Source organism: Mustela erminea, chromosome 12, assembly GCF_009829155.1.
Source record: "Mustela erminea isolate mMusErm1 chromosome 12, mMusErm1.Pri, whole genome shotgun sequence".
Lineage (NCBI taxonomy): Eukaryota > Metazoa > Chordata > Mammalia > Carnivora > Mustelidae > Mustela > Mustela erminea.
Window position 1 is genome coordinate 3,385,176 of NC_045625.1, and position 18,681 is coordinate 3,403,856.

Below are 18,681 nucleotides of genomic sequence, written 5' to 3' on the forward strand. Positions count from 1 at the left end.
AAGGCGCCCTTGGCAGGTGGTGAGTCTGGCCTGAAGGTGTTCTGTGCCCTTGCCCGTGTGTGTGCTCCTGGGAGGGCCTCTGTCCCACTCGACAAGGGTGTGCCTGTAGCATGGCTCTGGGCCCTTGTGTGCCCCTGTCCCACCCAGAGAGTGGGGCGAGACAAGGAATGCAGGGGCCGGGAGTGCCCATGGGCTCAGGTGATCTGGACCGAGCAGTGCCATCAGTTCCGCGAGGGGCCCGGGGCAAAGGAGGGGGCTGCAGGCTGTGTGGACCCTGCACAGACCCTCCAACGTGCCCGCGGCCATCCCTCGAGAGCCCAACTGAACACACGTGAGTCCTGGCGACGCTCACCTTGGGGTCGCCCACGCAACAGTCCCCGACTGACAAGGACACACTGAGGCTGCCTGGCCTCTGGCCACCCGCACCCTAGGGGTCCTCCTAATTTTCAGTGCAAAGGGGGGTGGAAACAGAACCCAGCCCCTCCAGCTCCTGACCTGGCCTCGGGATGCCCCAGCCCATCAGCCCCATGGCCATTGCGGACCCCCCGGCCATCAGCTTGGCAAGACGCCCCTCCTCGTATTGTGCGCGCTGAGCATGTTGCCGGGTCCTGAGGGCCACTGGCCCATGGCCTGGCTGCCTCCAACCTCTTTCTTCTGACCCTTTGTCACCTTCCCCATATGCACTCCCCTTCTGCTCCCAAACTGGGCAGAGAGAGAGAGAGAAACAAAGAGAGAGAATGAGACAGACAGATGGACTCTGTGTGTGTGTGTGTGTGTGTGTGTGTGTGTGTGTGTGTGTGTGTGTTGTGTTCTGGTTTTCCTGTGGGGCTGCCATGCTGGTGCTGACCACCAGGGGTCAGGCTGTGCCCACTGTGCTCAGGGAAGCCACCAGAGCAGGGAGGGGACACCCAGGGGTCATGCTGGGCGTCCCCTGCATCTCCCCCAACAGGCTCCTCGGGTTAGGAGCCTCCACGTCCACCACGTGAGCTGCTCAGAGGCAGGAGGGGCTCTGACACCCTCTCCTGGACACATTCAGCTACCGAGCCCCTCACACTCACCCTAGCAGGGGCTGTGCGAGGCCTGGGGGGGGAGGCTGGAAGGTCCCCAGGAGGGACCCTGTGCTCCAGGAGGTCCCAGCCCAGAGGGGGGGATGAACCAAAGCGCCAGAACAAATCCAGGTGAAAGGGAGGGGCGGGGCCTGCAGGGACGTGAGGCAGGGGGAGGGGGGCAGGCAGGAGCCCCTGGTGGGGGTCTCACAGCCTCCAGGGTGAGCGTGATGCTGGGAGCAGGGTCTGCGAGCAGTGTGTTGCGGGGGAGGGTCGGGGGCACAGAGGGTTTGGCCAAGTAGAGCTGGGAGAGAGCTGGACAGCGCTCTGGAGGGAGGGGCGGGGGCCAGACCCCAGCCTGCAGGGAGGGCCTCCTGGCTGTCTGTGTCGTGGGACCCACGGGCCTCCCAGGCACCTGCTCACCCTCCGAGAGCCAGAATCCCGACTCGGCTCGGCGAGGAGCCCCTGCCTCCTGGTCCCCCAGAGGCCAGGGCTGCAGTCCCCACTCAGGCCCGACTGGGGCGGGCTCCATCTCCAGGACCGTTGGCAGGTGTTGGCGGGAAGCAGTTCAGAACGGGGGCGGCAGCACTTGCCTGTCGGTCGTCCTGGGCCCTCGGCAGGTTCTCTGCACTGGGGCCTCCCAGGGCGGCTCAACCGTATGGACTTGCGTCCCTGGATCAAAGAGAGACACAAGGACAGACGGAGAACAGAGACCAGAGACACACGGAGAAGGAGCCCGTGAGCGGGAACCAGAAGTCCCAGACTTCCCTCCATCGGCCGGAAATGACCTCCCATGGTTTCGCCCCATTCTCTTCCAGAGAGCGCAGTCACACGGGCCGTCCAGCCTGGGGGGAGGGAGTCCACAGGGACGTGTGCGCAGGTCTCGGGAATGCCCGGGAACCACTGTGGGGACGGCCCAGCCCAAGGGCGCACGCGAGGTCCTGGGACCGGGGCCTACAGCTAATGGAGCCCCTGGAAGTCTGTGTCGCCAGGGGGCAAGGTCAGAAAGTAAATGGCAGCCTTCCCATGGGGGCTGGGACACGGGCAGCAGGGGAGTGGCTTCGCCTGGACCCCAGAGCAGACCCGGGGCCCTCTGAGGTGTATTGTGCGCCCCACCCAGCTCCTCTCGCATTGCCAAGTGTGTGCACCGACTCTTGTGACAGCAGGGACAGGTGGTCTGTAGAGTCCTTCCTCGGATGGCATCCTGAGAAGTAGAAGCCAGAAGACCCTGCTGGGTAAATGGAGAGCCTGGGGAGACCCTGAGAGGCACAGGGTCTGTCAGGGGTCACAGTGCCGGGTAGAAGCAGGAACCTGGACCAAACCCAACTCTGTCCTCCCCAGGGAGCCCTCCGCAGAGAGGAGGGGGCAGGCGCTCCCCCAGTAGCAGGTGAGCTGGGGAGCCCGAGGGCACAACACCTTCCTCTGACCAAGAAGCTCTCAAGTGGAGGCCTGGGTCCTCCAGGCTCTGAGCAGGAAACTGACCTTTCCAGATCCGTCCTGGGATGGATGTACCAGCCCAGGATCACCGGCCCAGTGGGCACAAGGCTCCTCCTTCCCAGAGGCCCTCCATTGGGGCCGGTTCACCTTCCCCTGAGCAGGGATGACCAGGCCCTGGCGTATCTCGGTCCCCTCCCCCGACGCACACCAGACACATCCTGGTTGGTGCGCAGTCAGGAATCCCATTCCCATCGGACCCCGTGCACGCACACACCCACGCACAGACACACCCACGCGCGCAGCCCACGAGACCCTTGACCCTTCCTGGGAAGCTGCTCTCTTATGTTCTCTATTTTGATTCAAAACCGTAGCCTCTCCTCCAAGGGAGCTCACGGACCACTAAGCCATGGGATCTGTAGGGACCCCAGGCCCCCTCACCCCACCGCCACTGCACACCCTGGTGCTATCTCCTGCAGGGCTCTCAGACACAGACGTACAAGGCCAGGTGCACACCAGCCCGGCACTACATGTGTCCAGGTCTTTCCTCCGGTTTTTCGAAGGAGACAAGCTGGGTAAAAGGGGTGGGCATCTCACACCAGGAGTCACACAGCAGGAGGAGAGCAGACCCCTCCCTGTGCTGTGGAGGGGGTGTCCACTCTGCCAGCCACCTGAAGGGCTTCAGGTGTCAGGGTTTGGGGAGGACACTGTGTGGGTGTGGGCTCCCTGCCCAGCCAGATAGCTCCTCTCCTGGATGTAGGGTGGGGGGGGCTCAGATCCGTTCCTTTGGGGGTACTCCTCTCCCTGGGTCTGCTCCAGGGGTCCAGGCATGGTGACCTCAGAAGGGCTTGGCAGATCTGCTCCCCGTGACCAGGCTAGTGCCAGAAACAGGCGCTCAGTGGGCTCTGCCCCTGGGCAGGCCTGGCTCAGCCAGTGCGGGATAACGGGACTCCGATGAAGAGTGCCTGGCCCTCAGACTTGGCGGGCTCCCAGGCGGACCGAACAGCCAGCTTGCTCCCCTACTTGTTCTCCCGAACACACAGGACAACAAGGATCACAGGAGCAGGGTCCCCGAGGGTCAGGGCTGGCCCAGTGCTCATCAGCCCTGACGTTTTTTAAGCCCCACTTTTTGGGGGAGTCGGTGTATATTGTTCTGATGATGCTGAATGCAGAAGCCCAGTTTCACAAACGGGGTGAAGCTGGGATGAAACTTGGACTCCCCCCAACCCCGATACGCTCCCCAGGGACCCGGCTCCCTGCCCTCCAGCCCCTGGGTTCCAAGAGGCCCAGCTTGACAAGCACAAAGGAAACTCATTGCCTCCTTTTATACCAGGAAAAACAGGTTTTGTGAAACTGGAGGTCTGTCCTCAGGGACACATCTCCTGTTGCTGCCCACCCCCCGGGACCAGGGCCCAGCAGATAGGCTGAGATGGATTCCGCAGCCTCTGCTGGGCTCCCAAGAAAATGCTGGCCCTTGTTCCAAACAGAAGTTTCTTCCTCACGGTAAGAAAAGGGAAGCCCTGGGCTGGAAGCCCTGTCTCCACCCAGGTAGACCCTCCACCTGCCGCGGGAGATTAGGGTCTAGGGAATCCTGCTACTCCTGATCATTCCAGGGTTCTAAGACACGCCCCTTCTTCCTGAGAGACACTCTGAGGCACTTTCGAGGATCCGGGGGGGTAGGTCAGAGCAGGGGACCAATTGTGAAGGTCTGTGGGTGGTGGGGGATCTGAGGACAATCTTTGAAGAGCCTCCAGCCCAGCTTGGCCACTAATCAGAAGAAGAACCCTAACCATCCCCCTGGGACGTTGCCCAATCCCCTTGGGGAACTCAAACCCAGGGACCCCCTCCCCTGGAGTTACCAGTGGGGAGACAGACCAAGGGGAAGTTCTTCCTTATCAGTCTGGGAGAGTCAAGTTCAACTTCATGGAAAACCTAGAGATGGATTTCCTTACACCCCCCTTTTATAGATGAGTAATCAGAGGACAGGTGAGGGGGGGAATAGACACATGATTCTCGAGGGTAACACGGACATGACCCCTCCACAGCAGGCCTCCCCTGGATTGGTCCTAAGCTGCTGGACACGGTGGCTGATCCCAGCAGCAAGACCACACATCTGGGACCAGAATTCCCCATTTAACCCCTGCTCCGGTCAGCTCCATGCGAGCAGGAACCACGTCGCGTCATTGCTGTAAGCCCAAGGCCCGAGAACAGTGCCTGACCTCTAGCAGACCCTTACGTCTTCTTGACTCAATAGACAAACAAATCCACGTAAGGGGCCGCTATGTTACAGAGGAGAAGCCACTGTGTCTCTGTCCGTGTGTGGATGCATTCGTGTGTGGACTCAGGGCCCCGGACGCTCCCTGCCGTCTGCAGGCACCTGGCATCTGACAGTGACCCCAGCGCCGCCTGACAGCCCCACCCACCGTCAGGAAAGGCGCCGGCAGCCCTCGTGGCCTTCCTCATCCTAAAAAGATATTTAAGGAATACTTAATAAAAGCTTTTTCTAATTACATATATAGGGGCAGAGCAAGTTGGGAGGAAGCAGCTGACTGCAAACCAGGGCACCAGTCCCGCCCGCCGCTCCCTCTGCCCCTACACTTTCCTCCGTTTGGCTCTTGTTCTTTCGGGTTCTCCTCGGGGCTCCCTTGAACGCTTCAGGTCTCCGCCTGGATTCCTAGCTTAGCCGCCTACACTCTCGGATTAGGACGCCATCCAAATGCGTGCCCTGCGCTGGGTCCGTCTTCCTGTCCCTCCCAGTTCTTAGTCGCCGAAGTTTAAGGTCACAAACACCGAACATGCCTGCAGTCTTCCTTCACCTTTCCGTCCACCCAGCTCCTCTCAGGCCAGCCCTGAGGCTGTCCCAGGTTGGATTGGTCTCCTCCTGGGAGATGGGGGGTGGGGTGGGTAGGGCCATCGCACAGCGCTGGTTGGGTCAGGAAAGGGCCGTGGCCGGCTGGCAGAGGGCTGGCCCGTCTGCCAGGGCCACGGGGCTGGGTGAGCCCTGTCTGTGTCACCTCTTTATTCCCAGGGAGGAATCACTGTTTGCAAGCCAGCTTGAGCCTGGCTTCCCAGTGGCATAGACCCTTCCAGTCCCGACAGGTCCCTGTGGTTGCGATAACAGTGATTCCTGAGCCTCAGCCTGGATGGAGGCTGCTGGAAAATCTCCGGGCTACGCCCTGGTTACACAATTGTAACCAGAGTCAGCAAAAAACAGTCAAGAGTGGATAAAGCTTGTGATTCTTGATCTCAAGGTCTTGAGTTCAAGCCCTACATTCAGGGTAGAGCTTGCTTAAGAAAAAAAATAGATTCAGCCCCAGACTGGGTCCCGGGAACGCAGTGTTTGCTGCTAAAAATGGAAGCAGGACCTTTCAGCCAGCACCCACCAGCGCCCCCAGGCCCGTGCCAGGCCCCTGCATCCTCTGGGGACACAAGCCCTGCCTTACAGGACCCTCTGGTCCTCAAGGGAAACCCCCGGGGACACAGTGACACTCCTGCAGGACGTGAGAGGCTGTGCCCAGGAGCCAAGAAGACCTGGGTCTACAATTTCATGCTGCATCACTGTGACCTTGAACAAACCTGTAACCTCTCCGAGCCTGATTGACCTTATTTCTTTCCCGTGCGATTTCTCTGTACGCAAAACGTTTGGGCGCCTCCCTTTTTGTCCGTCTGTATGCCCTCTCCCTCAACAGCACCCAGCAAAGGCCTCTGCCTCCCACGCCTTCTGGCTCTTGGAGAGCCGCAAGAGGGTCCCCCCGGCCCCAGGAATCAGGAATCACCGGTGTGAACTAGGGTGTCAATGCTGCCTGGCAACCCCTTTTGGGGGAGGAGGGAAGGCTCAGGGAGATTTGGGAGGCCCTGAGCTAAACGGCGTTTTGCTGGGTTTTCTTTCTTGGGATTGTTTCGAAATTCTTCTAAAAACAAATTTTTTCTGATTTCTCAGGTCCCCACCCTCGCCCTGAGTTCCCGGACCGACTCTTCTCGCTGCGGGGGTGGGCCCCCTGCGTGAGAGGCAGCGGCCCGTCGCGCGCTAGGACCCCGGGGACGGGTACCGTGGCCGGCGGGCGGGGCGCGAGCTGCAGGTGGGCAGGGGCTGGGACTGGCGGCCGGGTACGCGGGTGGGCGGGACGGGGGCGGGGCGCGCAGGCTGGTGGGCGGGGCATACAGCTCCTTTCCTCTCGCGGGCCCCGCCCCCCATTCCCGGGCCGGAGACCGCGAGCCCAGCAGCCTCCCCTGCCCCAGGGTCAGCCCCGGTCGCGGTTACAGGCGCGGCGCGGCCCCCGGGTATCGCCGGAGCCCTGGCGAGCTGAGTTCCTGGCTTCCGGGCCGGGGTGCGCCCCTCCGTCCGTCCGAAACCCCGTCCGGTCGCAAGGGGTGAGTCTCCAGCCGGCGGGGACAGTCGCGCTCCCCCCGTCCCGCGTCGCGGGGCAGTAGCGGGCGAAGTGCGCTGTGCGTCTGGGCCCCAGGCCACCGGGTGCGGACACGTTTGGCCGAGGACGACACCGAGGCTGGGGTGGAGGGAGAGGAGGGTGACTTGCCCGAGGTTCCCGAGAGTGGACGCGCGTTCCCGCCGTCCCCTGGAGAGCCCAGCACGGCCCTTCCGGTGGAAGACACGGCTGCCCGCGCCCGCACCCCATCCTACTCCATCGCACCGGCAGCACGGCCGCCCCTCTCGGCGCAGCCCCCGCCCCGGCCTGGTGTGTCCCCACTGGGCCGGCTCAGGGCTTGATTTCCGGTGTCCCCGCTGTTACCCCCTGGAGTCCTCCAAGCCCCGCCCGGGCGCCCCGCCCTGCGCTGCGAGGGCGGGGATTGAAGGGGAGGACCTGAGAGTCCAGACGGGGGGACGCTTGGCCTCTCCAAGGCACAGCTGCAGGATTCAGCTGAGCACGGAGCCGCTGTCCCTCTGTCCGCCTACCGGAGCTGTCAGAGCTCGGGCCACCCAGGGGAAGGCAGGGAGCAATATCCTATCCCCTATCCGAGCGTTCCTTTGCAGGTGTTCCTTGGATCCCGGAGATAGAGGCTCAGAGCCTGACAGCCCTTGGGAGAGGTGGACTGACTCCAAGCCCCCTCAGTCTCTCCTAGTGCCCAGGTTCAAAAGCTTGACCCAGCAATGCGCTGCCGCAGACTGGCCCTGGGCCTAGGATTCTGCCTGCTATTGGGCACCGCCCTCTGCTTTCTGCGGTGAGCATGTCCCCATGGAGCCCTCCCTTCACCCCAAACTCCTCCATTTCTTGGCATCTCAACACCCACATCGTGACCCCTTTATGGATTCCTAGGTCCCCCCCAACCTCTCTTGGAACTCCAGTCCCCCAACTGCAATCCCAGTAAGACCAAACTAGTTTTGCTTTCTGGATTTTGGTTAGCAATGGCCTCAGGGCCTCTGCACTCCCTCTTTCCTCGGCTTGGACCATTCTTCTAAGATCTCCTGTACACACACCACAATTCACCCCAGGTGTTCCCTCTGTGAAGCCCTCCCAACACGGCCACCATCACTCCCTTCACTCCCTCGTGGGTAGGGCCTGGCATCAAGAACATTCCCGTCCCTGGAACGAAGGCCGCACGGGTGGATAATGGCCACATGGCAGGAGACCAGGAGGCTTTGACCTCTGAGGTCAACCAGACCCAGGGAGTGGGGGGGGATCCCATCAACGTGCACCAAGTGGGTTTTCAGCCTCATGAGAGTCAACAGGTGTTTTTCCTTCCCAGGGTGTATGTGGAGAATTGGCTGCCCTTTTCCTATGTCCCCTATTACCTCCCCTGCCCAGAGATCTTGTAAGTACGGGGCGGGGAGAATTGGGGCCCTGTGGGTTACCTGGAGTGGGGCCACTGGGAAAGTTTTTGGGTCACTTTGCAGGTTATGAGGTCCTAAGCTCATGATTCTGATCAGTTTGATAAGTGCTGGGTCATGTGTGGGCCGGGGAATAAAAGTCCCAGGTCAGTCCTCCCGTGGCCCTGCAGCGCCCCCTCTGTGCTTTGACCTTGAGCATGCCACAGTGCTCTGAGCCTCACTTGCCTCCTCTGAAGAATAGGATGATGGCGGTGCCCTCCGGGGCCACCTGGAGCACGGAGCACGAGGACAGCTGTAAGCCCTCGTGTAGCACGCGCCCCATAGCAGGTGATCAGGAAACAGTGCTCTTAGGTCATGTGTTCGGTGTCGATCCAAGGAACAAATGAGCATGGGACCAGACTTCCGCCGCACACCGAAGCTGACTTTTTGACAGTTAAGAGTGACAAAATGCGCTCCAGGGGGATCTCCACGATAGCAAAAGGCAGGTTTCAAATCTGGATCACATGGACTGCTCAGGAGCCGCGAGGCATGGGTCGCCGTCCTAAGCACAGAGTATAGTCCGTCAAGAAACTGGCCTGGCCCGGAGGAAGCAGTGGGTGTTCCAAAAAGCAAAAACCAGAACACCTTGCTCGTTCGAGACATGGGGTGGGAGAACACTATCTCCTGAGTTTCAATTTTCATTTCCTTGATTTCTGCGGAGGATCTCACCTCCCCCAGCCCTCCCCACGAACTGAGCTCCCTCTTCCCTGACGCCCCCTGCCGTATGCCTGCGCTCCCCGACCCCCGCCTGCTCACGGGGGCTCTAGCACTACCTTGGGCCCAAAGTATTCGCCACATTCTCTTTCTTCCCGGTTTGTCTCTCGTTGGGGTCCACTTAGCTCTTTTTTTAACAGATCGAAGTTGGAGAATGTTTGCGAGTGTAAATGGTCACCTTTGTCTTTTCATGTGGATTTCTTCACTTCTAGTTTTCCTGCCTACGGGTGCAAACATGTGAAGTTGGCTTTTGTTTAGTTTTGCTTTCAGGTTTTTTTGTTTTTTGTTTTTTGTTTTTTTTTGGTTTTTGTTCTTGTTTTTTGGCTCCAGCTCATCTGTGGCTTCAGCCGATGGCTGTAGAGCTCTCCAGTGAGGCTGGAGCGTAGCTGGGCTTGGGGGGAGGCGGGAGCCCACTGCCCTCTCCCTCCTCATTTCCTCCCTTCGCCGCTGCCGTCACTTTCTGAGCGGGGACCTGAGTGCTTGTTGGGGTGGAAACTAGGGCAGACAACCAAGGGGATGGACTGACTCTTAGAAACTGTTGATTCAAGAGTTTAAACTGATCACGGAGGACAAGCACGTATTGCAGGATCCCACTTATATGAGTTCTCTAGAATAATCAAATTCGTAGAAGCAGGGGCGCCTGGGTGGCTCAGTGGGTTGGGCCGCTGCCTTCAGCTCGGGTCGTGATCTCAGGGTCCTGGGATCGAGTCCCGCATCAGGCTCTCTGCTCAGCAGGGAGCCTGTTTCCTCCTCTCTCTCTCTCTCTGCCTGCCTCTCTGCCTGCTTGTGATCTCTCTTTGTCAAATAAATAAATAAAATCTTTAAAGAAAAAAAATTCGTAGAAGCAGAAGTAGAATAACGGTTACCAGGAGAGGCAGAGGGGAGCCAGTGTTTCATGAGGACAGAGTTTCAGTTTGGGAAGATGAGAATGTTCTGGAGAGGAATGGTGGGGACAGTGACACAACAGTGTCCGTGTGCTTCAGGACCCTCAACTGTGTACTTCAAACTGGTTAAAATGGGGACACCTGGATGGCTCAATGGGTAAGATTGTTGGACTCTTGGTTCCAGCTCCAGTCACGATCTCAGGGTCATGAGATCAAGCCTCGCGTCGGGCCCCAAGTTCAGCAGGGAATCTGCTTGAGATTCTCTCTCCCTCTGCCCCAACCCTCTCTTTCTGTCCTTTGGACGAAAAGTTGGTAGGAAAACTTAAGGAGGCTTAAGCTAGCCCGTTAAAGATGCCACATTGAAAATTCCTCAGGGAGGGGCAGGCACGGTATGTTCAGGTGGTCTGGCCGGACAGCTGACCTCGGGCCTCTTCCGCAGCTGCTGCCCTCCCCGGGTGGCCTCGGGCAGGCCTCCTTCTGGGGAAGGACATTATTGGGAGGACTTTCAAGCCCGAGGAGTCCAAAGTCTGGCCCCGGGTCCTTCCAGCCGGCTGGTGGCAGGACCAGGGGCTCTGTGCAACCCGCAGGGTCCTCCCCCGTACTTCTCCCCTGAGGCTGCCCTCGGCTGCAGCTAGTGGAGGCTGGCCACACCGCCTGCCTGCCGGGAAGGGGATAAGCTGCCTTCACAAGCGTTCGCTCAATGCTGGGCATGGGCGCATCCCTTGGTCCTCGGGCCAGCTCGGAGGGTGAAGGATGGTTACCCATTTTACAGATGAGGAAGAGTGGGGGCCCGAGCCAGGGTTACACGACAGACACAGAATGGAGGAGGGACGGGAAAGGGAGCTCGACTGGTAGAGCTGAGCCAGCCTGGAATCCGGGAAGCAGACCCCGGGGAGGGCAGGCTGGGGCTCGGGCAGGGGCTGAGGCTGGCGGAATGTCTTCACGGAAACCTCAGCTCTGCTCTTTGGGCCTTTCCACCTGGGTCAAGCGCACCCAGGCCCTGCAGGCTCCTCTTTACCCACGGCCGGCCGGTGTAGGTGGTGATCACGCCCACCAAATGCTGTCGAAGCGACGCCCTGAGTGGAGGCTGTGTAACTGGGTCCTGCAGGTGACCGTCCCGTGGGCTCCGGGGACTCAGCCCAGGTCCCCAGGCGAGAAAGGGGCAGAAACTCAGGTCACCGGCTCTTTGCAGCTTCTCAGAACCTCTACCCACTGCCAGGCCCCTACAGAGCGATATGTTTGAAAGAGCCTCAGCTTTGCAGACAGAGGACACTGGGTATCAAGCACCGCCCTCCCACTTAGCGATCTGGAGGAACTGCTTCTGCAGGAGCCCAGCCCCCCCGGGGGGGGAGGGGGGAAGCAGTGGGGAAGGAGTCGGGGGCGGGGGGGTGGGTTGCTGCTTCTCCACTCTGTCCTTCCCTGAGTAGCTCTGTCCCCAGCCCTGGCACTAACAGTTCTCTCTCACCTCTGCCCCCAGCAACATGCAACTGCAGTATAAGGGGGAGAAGCCGTTCCAGCCCGTGACCCGGTAAGTGACTGCCAGTTCCCCCTTTGTGGCCCCAGGAACCTGGGGGCCGCCTCCCCTCACCACTGGCTCTTCTCCGTTACAGGTCCCTGTACCCTCAGCCCAAGCTGCTGGAGCAGAGGTGGGTCTTGGGTGGGGCCTGGGTGCAGAATGGAGAGTTTGGGGGGAGGATGGGGGGCCTGGAGGGGGTGGGGGGTGCAGGTATAGCGCTCCGACTTATAAGCTGGGGTGGTGGGGGTGTCAGGTGGCCTTGGGGCCCAGTAGTCTGGGACCTGGCTTCTGGTCCTGTTCGGTCACTAGCTCTTCACCTTGGGCAGACTGCCCGGAGCCTTTTGTGTACAAGTGGGTAAGAATACCCGCTTCGTGGCCGATTGGACGGAGAACTAGATGAGATGGTGTTTGCAAAAGGCGTAGCTCCGGGCGCCCGAGTGGCTCAGTTCATGTGAGTGTCCGACTCTTGATCTCAGGGTGGTGAGTTCAAGCCCCACGTGGGGCTCCACGCTGGGCATGAGCCTACCTAAAAAAAAAAAAAAAAGCAGCACTGCATAGTTGGTGCTCAATCTGGGGTTTCTTGCTACCCTGTTTGGATTAGGCACTTAGCAGGTGCCCGAAGTGCCAGGGTCCCTTACACAGTGGATGTGCGTTCACTCCTGGTCCTCTTGACCACGCCGGGGAGGAGCCATCATCTCCACTTCCCATAGGAGGATCCAGGGCCCAGAGACAGGGATGAAGCGTGGGAGGCAGGACCAGGATGAGGCTGTGGCTCTCCCGAGGGAAGGGCCTCAGCCCCTACGGCCTCCCCTGCTGCCAGGCCTGCGGAGCTGCTGGCGCTTACACCCTGGTTGGCACCCATCGTGTCCGAGGGAACCTTCAGCCCTGAGCTGCTGCACCACATCTACCAACCTCTGAACCTGACCATCGGGGTCACGGTGTTTGCCGTAGGGAAGTGAGTAGTGGGCCGGGTTGGGGGTTGTCACTGAGCCCTCAGAGCTTACAGCCTGGGAAGGAACAGGACCGGGACACGGGTTCCCGCCTGGACACCAGGGAAGCCCTGAGCCAGGCACTGTGCACGTGGGAAGGTAGGGAGCAGAGGGTGATGAGGGGAGGGCTTCCTGGAGGAGGGGGTCTGGCCCTGGCATGGAAGCAGGAGAAGGCCCAGGTGAGGGAGCAGCAGGAGCCTTTGTGAGGACACCCCGTGGGCCTCCTCACCCCTCTCCGCTTCCCCAGAACCGTCGAGGCAGGCATGAAGGACTGGAAACACTTAAGACCACCTCACATAACTGGGGGTCCGTGGTCAGGCCGCAGGCAGGTCAAGCCCCCCACCCAGATCCCTCTCCCCTCTCCTACTCTGGGCCCCCCACTCTCTGGATACCTCCTGGTTTCCTCTCCTCTCCCTCCCCCCGCCTGGCCTTGCCTTTAGCACCACCAGCCTCCCCCTGCGTCTCATTTTCCGGTTTCCTGAGGGAGAAATCACGACGGGGCCCCAATACCTCAAGTGCTGGCCAGGTGACAGGTGGCCCGCCTGGGGTCAGGTTCTATGGGCTTCAACCTGGGGGGGGCACAGCCCCAAGCCCCCAGCACCACTCACCCCGCCCTGACGCAGCCACTTAACCCGCCAAGTGGTCACTTTCCTCTCTCTGAGCCTCAGTGTCTCTGCCTGTAAAATGCAGATTATTGGGGGGCCCTGGGCTGGCTCAGTCACTGGAACGAACGACTGTTGATCTTGGGGTTGTGAGTTCGAGCCCCACATTGAGTGTAGAGATTACTTTAAAAAAAAACAACAATAAACCTTGAAATGGGGATTGTGGTGCCTGCCTTAAGGGAGTTTGTGAGGCTGGAAGGAGCTAAGAATCCCTTCAAACACTGCCCGGCACTTAGTTCAGTGCTCACGGAAAGTCAGCTGGGTGTGCGAATGGAGAGTCCTGGTTAAGCATCCTTCCTATGAAGGAAGAGGTCCGTACTGTGACTATGGGGGTGGGACAGAGGACCCCGAGGTTTCAGACCTGAGTGGCATCTCCAGGGGAAGAGCTGGGAGGTGGACCCCAGCCTGGGGTGAGCCCTGCCCCCACTCCCCCGCCCCGCCAGCACGTGGTGGGCGGGGCCAGCAGGGCCGATGACGTCATTCCCACCAGGTACACTGGCTTCGTGCAGCACTTCCTGGAGTCCGCGGAGCGCTTCTTCATGCAGGGCTATCGGGTACGGTACTACATCTTCACCGATGACCCCGCAGCCATCCCTCAGGTCCCGCTGGGCCCCGGCCGCCTGCTCAGCACCATCCCCATCCAGAAGCAGGCCCGCCGGGAGGAGATCTCCATGCGCCGGATGGAGCAAATCAGCCGGCACATCGCCGAGAGGGCACACTGGGAGGTGGATTACATCTTCTGCCTCAATGTGGACATGGTGTTCCGGAACCCATGGGGCCCCGAGACCCTGGGGGACGTGGTGGCCGCCATTCACCCCGGCTACTACACTGTGCCCCGCCAGCAGTTCCCCTACGAGCGCAGGCATATTTCCACCGCCTTCGTGGCAGACGGCGAAGGGGACTTCTATTATGGTGGGGCGGTCTTCGGGGGGCGGGTGGCCAGCGTGTACGAGTTTACCAGGGGCTGCCACATGGCCATCCTGGCGGACAAGGCCAATGGCATCATGGCTGCCGGGCAGGAGGAGAGCCACCTGAACCGCCGCTTCCTGTCGCACAAGCCCTCCAAAGTGCTGTCCCCTGAGTACCTCTGGGACAGCAGGAAGCCCCAGCCGCCCAGCCTGAAGCTGATCCGCTTTTCCACGCTGCACAAGGCCACCAGCTGGCTGAGGAGGTGACGGCAGAGCCAGGGCTGCCCTGGAGGGGTCCCCACCCCCCACAGCCAGTGTGCCCCAGTGCCTCCCTTCTCGGGCTCCAGGTGAGACCAGTCCAGCCCTGCCTACCTCCGTCTCAGCAGAAAATGGAGGCAGAAAGGCCTTTGTAAACTGTAAAGGGCTGCACCCACATGAGAACACAAAGCTCACACAGCCAGGAAGAAGGGAGGCAGAGGTGAGGCGGACAGGCCCGGTGGGCCCTACCCAGTGGACGTGCCTTTTGGGGCAGGCTCTGGAGTCCGCCTCCATTCGCTGCCTATTGCCCTTAAAGTTGCACTTCTAGGCGTGCCTGAGGGGCTTAGTCGGTTAAATGGCTGCCTTCAGCTCAGGTTAGGGGCTCCCCGCTCAGCGGAGAGCCTGCTTCTCCCTCTCCCTCTGCCTGCTGCTCTACCTACTTGGGCTCTCTCTATCTCTCTGTCAAATAAAGAAATAAAACCTTAAAAAAAAAATTTTTGCACTCCTGAGCCCCTGGTGTGAAAGGCAGCCCAGATCCCTCTTCTCTGGCTGCTGGGGTTCCTGGGTCCTGTGCTGACCTCCACCCACATGGACCCAAGCCTGTGCTGGGCCACGGAAGGCGCCTTGGCAGTGGGACAGGCCTGGCTCTCCAGTCAAACCTAGCCTGTACCACACAGTGGGCCACACTCCCTGGCACCAGCCACATCCTTTATAAGAGGGCTTGGGCAGCTTTTAACAAAGGTGGCATGGAGGGCGCCTGGGTGGCTCAGTCAGTTGGGCTGCGGACCCCTGGTTTTGGCTCAGGTCATGATCTCAGGTCCTGGGATGGAGCCCCACCCCCACTACCTGGGGCTCTGCGCTCAGCAGGGAGTCTGTGTGAGACTCTTTCTCTCCCTCTGCCCCTCCCCCCAGTCATGTGCATACGCATACACGTGCACGCTCCCTCCCTAAAATGAATAAATCTTAAAAAAAAAAAAAGCTGGCGTGTGCTAAGCGCTACCCAGGGTGTTTTTCACCTGCACATCTGCGGGTAGGTGCGGCCAGCCACCAGGAACCCGGGTGGCCTGGGTTTCAAACACAGTCAGCTTGTGGGGGTGCAGAGAAGGTCCAGTTGTGCAGAAAGTCTGGACTAAAGCTGACCATTGCCACAGACGGATTCCGTTCCTGTGAGCCCATCAGCTGGGCTCTGGTGGCCTCTTGGACCCCGAGCCCAGAACACAGGTGTCCGCGGGCACTCCCAAGGCCAGTGTCAGCCTTGGCCCCATGAGGCCGCCGATGGGGCTCCCAAGCTGTGGTGCAGGCCCAGGATTAGAGGGCCTGGGTGGGCAGCCTGGCCAGGGCAGGGGCCCCAGAGGGACTTGCGAGCACAACCCCCCATGGGTGTGTCTGCCTGGCAGAACAGGGTGGGCGTGGCTTCAGGCTGTGGTGGCCCAGCACTCACTCCTCTGGGGGCAGCTGCTCCTTTGCCATGGAGGGTGCGGGGGGTACGCTCTGGCCACATTGGGAAGAAGAGGCACCCCCCGCCACTTGGCTACCGCTGGCAAACCTGGGGTTCTGCCCAAAGCCTCCTCCTGTAGACTGTGGTCTGGCCGGTGAGCAAGGACAGACAGCCAGAGCTAGCAAGGACAGACGGCCAGAGTGTGAGTAGACCAAGCAGACAGAGTGAGCAGAGGAGACTGCTTGGGCTGGGAGGACAAGACAGGGAGAGGCTCTGGGGGCACTTCCCGGGGAAGCAGGACAAGGCGGCCCACAGCCTGTCCCAGTGGCGAGCCCCTTCCCAGAGCATCAGGACCTGCCCTGTGAGGTGAGTTGTTGAAAAAGCAGGACTTGCCTTCAAGGGACTTCCACCTTGGGCCAGGGAGAGGCCCCTTGGCCTGGAGACCACAGAAGGCCTCTGGGTTGGGGGTGGGGAGGTGGCCCTGAGGCCCAGGTGGCAGCAGCAGGCTTGCAGGGGAGAAGGGAGCCCCTGCCTCACTCCCAGCCCTGCCTCTCCTGGACCCCGCTGATTTCCCACCTCAGCCTTGGCCCAAACCCCCAAGGATAAGGTTGACCCTCGTCCCCGCCACAGGGCACAGCCCTCAGACCTGAGTTGAGGGAGTGACAGGACCCAACTCTTGGAACCAAACCAGGGTCCAAACTACTTTCCAAAACAGAGCTGAGGGCTTGGAGCCAGAGCTGCTGCATGGGAGGGAAGAGGTAAGGAGTCTGGTGGGGGTTGGGAGGGGTGCAGGGGGACAGGGCCTTAGCCTGCAGACGGGGGGCAGGGGCACAGAGACTGTCCCAGCAGTCTGACGGGATCAGATCCGAGCCCCAGGCACCACTCTTGACAGGACCCATCCGTTTTGGGGGCTTCGAAGTTTTCTAAATTGCAAAGGTACTTCTTTAAGGAAGACACAAAATCACAAATACAAAATGTGTGCAGCACAGGCCCCTGACACTCAAGCTCCCTGTCCCTTACGGCCAACTGCCTCCTCCCCACATGTGACAGTCCCACACCATCGCTCAGCCGCCAGGCCTGGTCCGTACACCTCTACTCACCTTGCCCACCAGTCAGGTCTGCTTGTCCCGTTACCCTGCTGACTTTTGGGTACTCACGCCTGACGTCCCCTCCAGGAAGCCTGCCTTGATTTGTGCCCCACTCCAGAGTGGATGCCTTTCAGCTTTCCCACAAACCCTTCTCACCCCTGTGCCATTTACAAGGTCTGCCCATCTCCACCCCTTGCCCAGTTGGTAAACTCCAAGACGGGACAGACCGTGGCTGGCCTGGTTTCCCCTGGTACCTGAAACCCAGGAGGTACTCTGTGAATATTGAATGACTGTGTACGGGGTGACAGCTGAGAGAACACGGGATTAAGAGTGTGTCCTAGCACCTGTGGGCTGTCGGACAGTTCCTGTGAGGCCCTGGATTAGACGAGATTATGGCTGGAGCTCCACCTGGGCGGCTACTTCAGGACGAGGCTCGGTCTGGGCCCTCCAAACAGCCTGCCCCACCCCGGAAGGAGGCAGATGACCGCCATAGCCCCCATACACAGGAGTAAACAGCCTGCTCATTCCTACTTGGCTTTGGGGTTCCATGCTTGAGTGGGGGCAATGACATGTCCACCAAGCTCCTTCCCAATCTAGAACTCAATGCCTCTGATAAGACTGCCCTGCTTGTATCCCATGTCCCCTTCCTGCAGTGACCCCAGACTCCTTGCCTAACATCCAGAGCCTGCATGATCTGGTCCAGATGCCCTCTCCAGTGGTCACCCCTTGCCCCACCTCAGCCTCTGTAGGACCTTCCTCCCCCAGGGAGTCCCCCAAGCCTTTGCCCCTCAGAGCCCCCTGCAGCCACTGGCTCTCACATGGCTCCCATCCATGCCAGCCTCACCGCCAAGCCTGGGCTCAGAGGCCACCTTCCCATGCTCCTGTGCAAGCACAGCCTTTGGGTCAGATCGAGCTGGGTCCAAACCCACAGCAGGGCCAAGTTCCTGCCCTGTGCCAGGGAAGCTGGTGGCTGCTCGGAGCCTCATTGAAAATGGGGTCTCTGATCCTGAGTTCAGGAGGTGAGCTGGCGGAGCCCCAACCCAGGATAAGGCCAGTGATGGTCAGTGCGGGGGCTCAGTGAGGGTGAAAAACAAGGACCCTGAGTCCCCCGTTCACGTCCACATCCGGACTTGAACTCAGAGCTGAGTGACCTTGATCTCTGGGATCACTGCATGTATCAAAAGGGATGGAATCAGGAGCGCCCAGGGAGTTCCTGGGCAACACTAAGTACACTCAACGCTCCCGCACCCCGGAGGTGGGCTCCTTCCTTTCTGGGCTCCTTCCCAGCCCTCTGACTCCAACCAGGGCTGCGGCCAGGGACAGGCCAGACCTCATGTCCAGGGTCCTGCCAGGAGAACCAGAAGAGATGTAGGGGAGGAGTAAGGGGCAGACTGACCTTCTTGCCTGTACTCGGGGTCCTCGGCCGCCTCCAGGTCCTCTGGCCCAGCCGCGCACCCCGCAGGCCTCTGCAGGTTACATGTGGGGAGCAAGACAGAAGGATAGCGCTCTTTCTTCGGCGACTCCCATGTAGATCTCCATGCCAACCCGGCCCAGCGCCCCATGGCCCTCCCTCGTCCGCTTGGGTTTGGGGCAGCACGAGGTCCCGGCGGGCCCGGAGACAGAGTGCAAGCAGCTGGGAGGGTCGCGGGGTACCCGCCGCGCGCTGGACCCTCCGTGTGCTGCGGCGAGGCGCGGCTCCCGCGCACGCGCTGGGCGCGGGCCCCCCACAGGCCCCGCGTGCACGCGTCCGTGGACACGAGGCCCGGCGGCCCCGGCAGGGCCCGCCCACCGCCGCCCGCTGGAGAAGACGCGCGCCCCCCGAGCGCGCCCCCGAGCTCGCGCGGCGGCGCCCGCCCCTCACACCTGCGGCGGACGGGGCGGGGCGGGGCGGGGCGGGGCGGGCGGGGCGGGCGGGGCCGC

At 60.8% G+C, this 18,681-nt stretch overlaps 1 protein-coding gene and 1 long non-coding RNA gene across 6 annotated transcripts in view; one reads left to right on the forward strand and one right to left on the reverse strand.

Annotated features, from left to right (window-relative positions):
* Positions 1-1,601: 1,601 nt before the first annotated feature.
* Positions 1,602-18,572, reverse strand: LOC116569845. The gene is made up of 3 exons (XR_004277210.1): positions 18,154-18,572; positions 16,343-16,346; positions 1,602-1,718 (listed from the first exon to the last, which is right to left on the reverse strand). It is a non-coding gene; the product is annotated as an uncharacterized LOC116569845 (long non-coding RNA).
* GBGT1 (globoside alpha-1,3-N-acetylgalactosaminyltransferase 1 (FORS blood group)) overlaps positions 6,642-18,681 on the forward strand; it is a 32,626-nt gene continuing 20,586 nt past the window's right edge. Inside the window, exons 1-8 of one of the 5 annotated variants that reach the window (XM_032306219.1) lie at positions 6,643-6,851; positions 7,471-7,658; positions 8,184-8,249; positions 11,380-11,430; positions 11,513-11,548; positions 12,239-12,373; positions 13,560-14,609; positions 15,040-15,062. In XM_032306219.1, the coding sequence (XP_032162110.1) occupies positions 7,588-7,658; positions 8,184-8,249; positions 11,380-11,430; positions 11,513-11,548; positions 12,239-12,373; positions 13,560-14,244 (1,044 nt within the window). In that variant the 5' untranslated portion in view covers positions 6,643-6,851; positions 7,471-7,587 and the 3' untranslated portion in view covers positions 14,245-14,609; positions 15,040-15,062. Of the gene's footprint in view, positions 6,852-7,470; positions 7,659-8,183; positions 8,250-11,379; positions 11,431-11,512; positions 11,549-11,744; positions 11,870-12,238; positions 12,374-13,559; positions 14,610-15,039; positions 15,063-18,681 lie in introns of those variants that run through there. The other 4 variants (XM_032306218.1, XM_032306220.1, XM_032306221.1 and 1 more) reach the window with 4 other exon arrangements.